An 8,723-nucleotide genomic window follows, 5' to 3' on the forward strand; every position below is an offset into this window, starting at 1 on the left:
TGTAGACGGCATTTGACTAAACTTTTAAGAATGGTTGGAATTAAAAGCAGGAGAGCATTCCAGGCTGAACCAAGAGGTGGGGCCTGAGGGGTCACATGTACAGTGGTTTACTGGGCTCCTGAGCAGAGCAGAGGGATGGAAACTCTGGATGTGCAGGAGGAGCAGTACAAAGTGTTCTCGAAAGGAACATTAGGGCAGGTAAAGAATGACCCTGAGTGCCATCCTCAAGAGTCTCTTATGGATAATCCTTGAAGAGGGGCTGTTGGGCTCCCAGTTGCATTTCCATCTCTCAGTGGAAGACACTGCAGTCTCAACATTTGGACAAGAAGCCCCGCCTAGCAGCTCTTATAGAGGAGGCTGGGAAGCAGACCGGAGGCTGAAAAGCAGTTTGGGGAAAGTGTCCCCAAACCTGGCAGTGCGCCCCTGGGCGAGTCGCCAATTCGCGGGAACCTCCAGGGCCGAGCTGCGGGGAGGATCGCACTGTTTCCATAGTGTGGCCTCACTATAGACAGTCACTGACTTCTACTGGGACGATTTGGGAGGGTGGCCCCCGCGGTCCGTCCACAGCAGAAACCCGTTGGCCGGGAGGCAGCTGCGGGACTCCCGTGCGCGTCCCCGCGGGCGTGCGCGAGCAGCTGGAGGAGCGGACTGGGCACGTGGAACTCCGCCACAGCAGGCTGAGACCGTGCGCAGCGCCCTTTCCTCGGATTGGGCGGAATCATGCCCGGAGAAGGCAGAGACTGGCTAACCCTGGGAAGAGGGCGGAGCCTTGTCAGGGAGGGAGGCGGGACTTGGCTGCCAGTGGTAGCCCTGCCCCCTTGCGGCGTCTCGGGCGCGGGCTGGCAACGGTGAGCAGTCCCGGGAGAGTTTAGGCCTCCTAGTCATCCCAGCAACCGGTGACGCGGCCCTCATGAGGCCCACCACTGGCCAGCCGGGGAAAGCGGGGCCAGAACGTGACTCCCTACCCTGAGGAGCCTCCCAGCTCCCCACTCGGCGGCCGCGCGCTCCGCCAGCCCCTTCCTCCCTTCAACGCCCTAGTCCCGAAGTCCGGGAGGGGGGGGTCAGCGAGCCAGCCGAGTGGGAACTGCGCAGTGTACAAGGAGCCTGTCGGCGACCGGTGAGGGGACTGGGGCTGGGAGGGCAGGGTTGGCACGGGACAGTGATCCCCAGCTACCGCCCGTCTTCTCCCCTCGGCTCCCGGCGACTAGCGTCTGCGGCAGAGGCGAGCGCGGCTCGGCAACGAGTGACGCTGCGGCGGGGCGGGACGAGCGATTGGCCAGTTCCCGCTCGCCGACGCCGGCGGCCTGCTCCTCCCAGGCCTTGCCCTCTGCCTGTCCTCCCCCGTCTTCCCCTGCTGACCTTCGGGGCCGGCGGCCCCACGACGCAGACATCGCCGGGCTAAGACGGACTAAAAGGGTAGTGTCGCCCACCAGGCCCCGTCGGCGTTAATCGTCCCCGACTCCTCGCTAGGTTTTCGATGGGTGGGCGCCGCGGGCGAGGAGCTGGGGTAGGACTGTGGGTAGGAAGTTTCGCCCTTGGAGAATCTGCCTAACGACTGGTGATGAAAGGTGACTGAGGCGCCCGGATTGGCTGCCTTGCGACTTACTCAGGTGTGGCCTTCCTCTTCCGGTGGATACTTGCGCGCCCTTTCCCGGTCAGGGATAGGTAACAAGCCTTAAGCTAAGTGACCCGGCTCCCTGATTTCCTCTGAAAGCTCCCGGGGTGTGTCGTGGGGCTACAGTACAGAATGCCCACACTGTTCTAACCATGTGAAGCAGGGTTCTTTGGGGGTCAGGGAAGGACTTACAAAACTTGCAGAACGTTCAGAATCCTTGAAGTAGAGCAAGGAGGCAGCCCCCGTGCTCGGGATCCTCTTCAGAGGAGCTGTCCTGAAGAGGGTAAGACCTAAAAACGCAGCCACCACAGTTCTCAGACTTACACATATCTCAACCGTCTTTTCATATGAAATGTTGTGATCGCTTCCTTTACTGAGTTCTCCCAGACAGGAGTGTCTGACACCTGTCGTCCCCTGTCCAAGGTTACACAGCTAATAATGAAAGAAGCAGAATTTGGACACTTGCCTACGCATGTTACGGTTCCATTTCAGTAAACCAAAGCAGAGCATTTGCAGCATATGCGGTAGATAGGGCTATGGAGGATAAGCTGACTGGTGAGAGGCCTCCTCCTCCAGTACCCTGCCATTGGGAAGAACTGTATTCCAGATGAACACATCATGTTTAAAAAGCACTGGATGCCCAACTTCTTGCTAGGCCCAGGTAAGTTGCAAAACACCATGTATCATCCCTTCCCACATCCCGGTTCTGAGATGCTCTGTCCCCCTTTGGGTTGCAGTTTGCCCATGTGTCAGAGGAAGTAAAGAATAGACTATCCTATTACGTGTGTTCTCTCCCTGCCAAGATCCCAATCTTCTCCACGGTTTCCAGTTCACAGGAAAATCTGTGTGAAGGCAAAACGTCCAAAACAGCGTACTTGGATCATGATCAGACTTGGGCACTTGGGATGGAAAGCAGCTGTCATTCCTATTTCTAGCAGTTCCTTAAACATGCCAGACTGGATCTGAAGCTGAAATGGGGAACTTCTTTTGAAGTACTGGACCTTGTTTCTGTTAGGTCAGGAGTGGCTATTTTGGTTCTCTAGATTCCACACTCCATCCTTACTTAGAAAAGGGGCTGAAACCTTCCTGGAAGGGATGGGACTACTATTCCCTGTTACTTTCACTGATTACTCAGAATAAAGCCAAGTAAGGGGATGGGGCTGTGGGGTGTGAAGGTGCTCAGCAGAGCTTCTCTTAGGAGGGGTTATTGGAGCAGAGCCCTGAATAAAGAGGCAAAGGGACTTTACAGCTGGAACTATAAATGGGAAGGCCCCAAAGTAGGCAATTAATTTAAATAATACATTTCATTTAGCCCAATATATCCAAAATATTATTTCAATATATAGTCAACATTAAACATTGAGATATTTTGCATTCTTTTTTTCATACTAAATCTTTGAAATTAGGAGTGTATTTGACCCTTACAGCCTATCTCAATTTGGACCAGCCAGTCACATTTCCGGCGCTCAGTCCCATATGGCTCATGGCTACTATAGTGCACAGCACATCTGGGGACAGCCCTCAGCCCCACTCCTGCACCAGCTTTACCCGGCTGTGGCTTCAAGATGGAGGAATTGCAAGATGATCACTTGTCTCTTCATCCTGCCCCAGAAGTCTTGACCTGGCAGAACAGATAGCCAGGAAAGAAAATCTTTGTACTAACTGAAGGACACAACTCAGAAGAAAAAGAACTAAGCTGCTCTCGTAGTAGATTGTTAGTTAATGTACTAAATGCTGGTTAATTACCACACTCTTGATCTGTAATATGTTAGATATGGTTAGATGGGGAATGAAATACCTGCAATATCTATTAAGAAACAGAAATAAAGTGATACATGAAACTCCGTTTATTTTTAATCAATTGTGAATGTTAATTTTTTTGTTAGCTTATCTTACTTAGTACCTGTTTTCAGTTACATATATAATACTTGTATATATTTGTACTCATAACTATTTAATATAAATGCTTGATAAGTACTAAAATATTTTAAGTATTAAACGATTAGGACTTTTCACCAACTCACATGTTATTACCTCCTTCCCTCTTTCTAAGCCCTCCTGTACTTATTTTTTTTTCCTCCTGTACTTACTTTTTTACTTAAAATGAATTTGGTAGTATAACAACTTATAAAACTCTCAGTCAGAAAAAAAAAAGAAATTCTCAATTGGGAAACTGGTTAGGATAGTCTAGAAATCTTTTTTTTTTTTTTTTTGTACAATAATAATATTTTTTTTCTTTCAGATTTCCTCCCAAGCATAGACCCCTTTGCTTCCAGGGCAAACTCCAGCATGGGGTGAGGTACAGAAGAAAGACTTCAGGGGTGTACTCTGGCACTCAGTTACCAAACCTGCCCCCTAGATCAGGGTCTGTCTCACCACATCTATAATGGGGGAAAATTTTATCTTTGTTTATATGCCATTTATGTATGCATGTTTGTGTTTGTGCATTCATCTTACCTTCCCTGGGCCTGTGCCCTGGGAGGCAGAGGGTGGGTTCCCAGAAACTTGGCCTGAGAGGTGCCATGGTCCCTGGTGTCCCTCAAGTGAGGTGGAACCCTCACCAGCATAGTGCATTGCTCTCTTTGGCATTTGGATCAAACACTGAGTCCTGAGGGAAAGTTTTATTCACATGAGGGCAAACATTCTTTTGAACTGACAACCCAGAATAGACAGGCCAAGTATCTGGGCTGAAAGTTCCCTCTGGAAGAACTGAGACATTCTCTTTGAAGACTGCTTTCAGGTCTGCAGAGGGGCTCCTGTCCCTGCTTTCAGCTTTTGCTTAAACTCATTCTCTGTGAATAAGATGTCTGGGATTTAAAATACCACGGGCCAAAAAAAAAAAAAAAAAAAAAAGAGGAAAGAGAGAGAGTGTGTGGGAAAGGAGTGTGATAGATGAAATGGAATAGCAAAATGTAGATAGATATATGCTAAAGGTGAGGGATTCATAATATTATTCTTCAGTTTTTTATATTTGAAAATGTCCATTTAAACAATACTCTCCTCCAAAAAGTACTCCTCTCTTCTTTCTTTCCCTGCCTCTGTCCCCTTTGCTCATTGTAAATTCATGTTGTCCCTCTTACTTCATCCCTGCAGGGTACAGAACATTCTGCTCCAAAGGCATGAGAAGAGAACATCATATATTGGCCACTCCTGCCCAATGTGGAGGGGAGCAGAAACTCCAGAGCCCATCCCTGAAGGTTTGTGGCTTTCAAGGCTTTTTGTCGGTGGATCCCATTTTGGGGGGTATTTTAACCTGAGCTCTGGGTATTTATGATGTTTCCATCTGCCAATAAGAAAATGACTGCTGATCATTTTGTTTGCTTCCTTTCCCTGACCTATTGACTGACACAGCCTATAACTCATAGCAACTATACCTAATCTCCACTGAATTTAGCTGGGACCAATCCATGAGCCTTGAGGAGAGTAGTCAGTGATGAGGCCCACAGGAGGTTCTGTACAGAAAGGCTGATCCTGCTCCCAGACAGCCACCTGGACCAACTTGTCAAAAGGACTCAGGGATAACATTTGAGATAAAAAGGATAACAGATCAGATCCCATCCTCATAAAGGGGTTTCTCTGCTACTCTGGGTTCTCAGATCCCTGGAGCTAGGGCAATGAGAAAGGTTTGCAGAATGTTTACAAACAACTTGGATGACCTGAGAATTAGGAAGGAATGCGTCTTCCTTCTCCACAGTTTTCCTGAAAATGTGAAAAGCACTTCTAGGGTAATGCCATTAACTTTCAGTATTATTCTTTTTGGATTATTCATGTTCCTTTTTGGCCTTTTCCTGGATCCTGAGTTGCTTTATCAAGACTAGGCCAGGGAACTTTGAGGCCGTGTACTGGTGTGGAGTGATTATCAGCTACTGTCCAAAGCCAAGGCAATACTTTGCCATTTCTTGGATAACCATCCCTTGCCCAGGCCCAGCCCTTTCTGAGATTTTTGCCCAAACTGCTGCTTTTCTACAGGTTTATGCTTCATCTCATTGCCCTCCTTGTCCTTCCATCCCAGATTTGGCTGGGTTCACATTGGTGACTTTAGAAATCAGGGTCTCAGAGGAAGGTGTTGATGTAGTTGAGGCCCAGGGGCCCTCTCATTGCCTGTCCCTCCTTGGTGTTTTCTAGTGCATGTCTAGGCCAAGACCTCTGATCTAAGAACAGAAAACAGGCTGCTGCATACTCCTCATTCCCTGCCAAGCAGAGTTTTGGAAGCAAACTCCCTCTCTGAATCCCTCCTGCCCTTCCTGATGGCATGAGGACCACCCCCCAATACTTCTAGGAGTCCTATGGCTTTGCCTCCTCTTGGAGAGTGGAATCCAGGAGATGACCTAGCTGAGGAAGTTACAAGAAATAGGGGCCCTGTGCTTGCCTCTCTATTCCCCCAAGGTGTAGCTGTTGCAGCTGTTACTGTGGCTTACAGTGACTCTCTCCCTATAGGGTGAAGGGTGAACCTGGCTGCAGTCCACCCTAGAAAAAGCTGCAGAGCCTGCCCACAAAAGAAGGAAGCTGACATCTGCAGGCCAGTTTTCCAGGCCTCCCCTTCTTCCCTCTGCTACTTCCTTTGTAGGCCTTCAGGAAACTGAAAATAACACGCAGTTTGAGGCGGTGGACCCCGGCGTGGGAGTGGCACGCATCCCTGCCAGCCTGGCCCCCAGCCTGCGTCCCGAGGGCACCCCAGCCTAGCCCTCACCATGTTCGCTGCATCAGAGGCGGCGGTGGTGGCCGCGGCGGTAGCAGGAAGGCCTTACGTGTGCGGCGAGTGTGGCAAGAGCTTCAGCTACAGTTCAGTGCTGATGCGCCACGAGCGTGCCCATGGCGGCGATAGCCGCTACCGCTGCCTCGACTGCGGGGAGCGCTATGCACTGGCCGCTGACCTCCGTGCACACCGACGCGCGCATGCTGGCCAGACGCTCTACATCTGCAATGAGTGCGGCCAGAGCTTCCGTCATAATGGCCGCCTGGACCTGCACCAGAGCACACACAGACAGCGCGGCCGCTCCTGCCCGTGCCGCGCGTGCGGCCGCAGCTTTCCACACCTCTCAGCTCTGCTGCTGCACCGGCGCCGCCGGCACCCCCCCGAGCGGCCCTGCCGCTGCCCCCTGTGCGCGCGCGCCTTCCGTCAGAGTGCGCTCCGCTTCCACCAGGCGCGGGCACACCCGTGGGGTACACCCATCGCGCCTCTCGACCCCCTCCACCGCTGCACACAGTGCCCACGGGCCTTCCGCAGCTCTGCAGGGCTGCGGAGCCACGCTCGCGTCCACGCGAGCCAGCGTCCGGCTCCTGAGCCGCACGCGCCGGGTGCGCACCAGTGCAGCGTGTGCGGGAAGAGCTTCGGCAAGAGCTCCACGCTAACACGACACCTGCAGATGCACTCGGGTGAGAAGCCCTTCAAGTGCCCGGAGTGTGGGAAGGGATTCGTGGAGAGCGCCACGCTGGTGCGCCACCAGCGAACGCACACGGGGGAGAAGCCATACGCGTGCGGGGACTGCGGGCGCCGCTTCAGCGAAAGTTCCACCCTGTTGCGCCACAGGCGCAGCCATCAGGGGGAGCGGCCGCACGCATGCGCCACGTGCGGCAAGGGCTTTGGGCAGCGCTCAGACCTGGTGGTGCACCAGCGCATCCACACTGGTGAGAGGCCCTTCCCGTGCACCGAGTGCGGCCGCCGCTTCAGTGACCGCTCTGACCTCACCAAGCACCGGCGCACGCACACCGGCGAGAAGCCCTACCGCTGTGAGCTGTGCGGCAAACGCTTCACATGCGTCTCCAACCTCAACGTGCACCGGCGCAACCACGCCGGCCATAAGCCCCACAAGTGCCCCGAGTGCGGCAAGGCCTTCAGCGTGGCCTCCAAGCTGGCGCTGCACCGCAAGACTCACCTGGGCGAGCGGCCGGCACAGTGCGCCGAGTGCGGCAAGTGTTTCAGCCACAGCCGCTCGCTCTCCCAGCACCAGCGGGCGCACACGCGCGCTCGAGCTGCCGCCGCTGCCGCCCAAGCCACCGCAGGAGCTGCACTCATCCTTGCTGGGCGAGCAGAACAGGAAAAGCCGGACTTCTTGTGTCCCAGCTGAGGGACACTTGCTGAGAAGCTTTGCTATAGTAGACTGGGCACATACGGATGCACTGCCACAGGGAGGTCTGTGTAAAGACAGCACGGCCGGCTGTCGCCTTTCCCCATCTTCCATGGTAGCCCTTCACCTAGACTGTGACCGGGCCCCTACATCTACTTCCCTGGTCAGCTCTTCCTGTTCTCCATCCTTCCTGTCCTCCCCCTGGGGTGTAGGGAAGCAGGAAAACCTCCTAGACAGGAAAGAGAGCCCAGGTATGGGTATATTCCCACTGCTGCTGTTGTGTCCCCCAAGGTTTTTCTGCTTTCCCACCTGGGTTCGAACTTATCTTGTCCCATCCCCTTTTCCAGCCCGAGTCTCCTCTAGCTCTCCTTCCCGTGTTCGTTTGTTGTCCTGCCTCTTCAGATAATGATCACAGATGTGGCCACAGGGACAACCCACCCACCTTGTGGTCTTCTTGACTCTTGGTTCTACTTGAGCCTCTGCTGCTTTCTCCCTAGGCTCAGAGATGGGAAATTTGTAGGCAGAGAGATGATGGGACAGCACATTTCAGTGAAAGACATCATGCCAGAAGCCACCAGCCTGCTTCCTGGCAGAGAAGGCCCACCACAGTGAAGCTGGGTGGGAGCCCTCAGCAAAGCAGCCACCAGTCCCAGGGAGCACACCTGATGGTATCCATATCAAAGTGCCTCTCAGGGCAATATTCTCCAGCTAGGTGGGGGGACATTAACTTTCAGACCTAGACGGAGACCCTGTGGGGTCTATAAAGCAGAGTACTGCCAAGGGGAGCATCAGAATACTATTTCCAAATCAAGCCTGGAGCCATGGGCAAATGGAGCTCCACAGAGTCAATAATGCAGGGCAGAAAATCTGGAATTGGCCGGTGGTTGTTTTGCTTACGACTGGTGAAATAAAGCTTGGTGTTTTGGGAGGGTTCCAGAAGCCAAAAGCCTCCTTTGTCATACCAGAGGCTACCATCTTTGCAGAATTCAGGAGTGATCCAAGAGCCAAGCCGTTTTGAAGTTCTAAGATGTCCCCTCCCA

The 8,723-nt window shown here is 52.9% G+C and overlaps 1 protein-coding gene across 7 annotated transcripts; it reads left to right on the forward strand.

Moving 5' to 3' along the window:
* Positions 1-956: 956 nt before the first annotated feature.
* LOC111139670 (zinc finger protein 672) lies at positions 957-8,622 on the forward strand. Of its 7 annotated transcripts, none has more exons than XM_022492005.1 (4): positions 957-1,117; positions 3,858-3,980; positions 4,709-4,812; positions 6,053-8,622. In XM_022492005.1, exon 4 carries the CDS (start codon positions 6,307-6,309, stop codon positions 7,681-7,683), a length of 1,377 nt encoding a protein of 458 aa, XP_022347713.1. In that variant the 5' UTR covers positions 957-1,117; positions 3,858-3,980; positions 4,709-4,812; positions 6,053-6,306; the 3' UTR covers positions 7,684-8,622. The 7 variants fall into 7 exon arrangements, with proteins under 7 accessions (XP_022347713.1, XP_022347711.1, XP_022347718.1 ...); XM_022492003.1 differs by lacking the exon at positions 957-1,117 and adding an exon at positions 1,124-2,276; XM_022492010.1 differs by lacking the exon at positions 957-1,117 and adding an exon at positions 1,124-2,276 and having other exon boundaries at positions 6,183-8,622.
* The last annotated feature ends 101 nt before the right edge of the window (positions 8,623-8,723 follow it).

This window comes from Enhydra lutris, unplaced genomic scaffold (assembly GCF_002288905.1).
Source record: "Enhydra lutris kenyoni isolate GAN:26980312 unplaced genomic scaffold, ASM228890v2 scaffoldscaffold112, whole genome shotgun sequence".
Lineage (NCBI taxonomy): Eukaryota > Metazoa > Chordata > Mammalia > Carnivora > Mustelidae > Enhydra > Enhydra lutris.

Coding starts and splice junctions, on each gene's coding strand:
- LOC111139670 (XM_022492005.1), top strand. CDS start 6,307: ATGTTCGCTGCATCAGAGGCGGCGGTGGTGGCCGCGGCGGTAGCAGGA.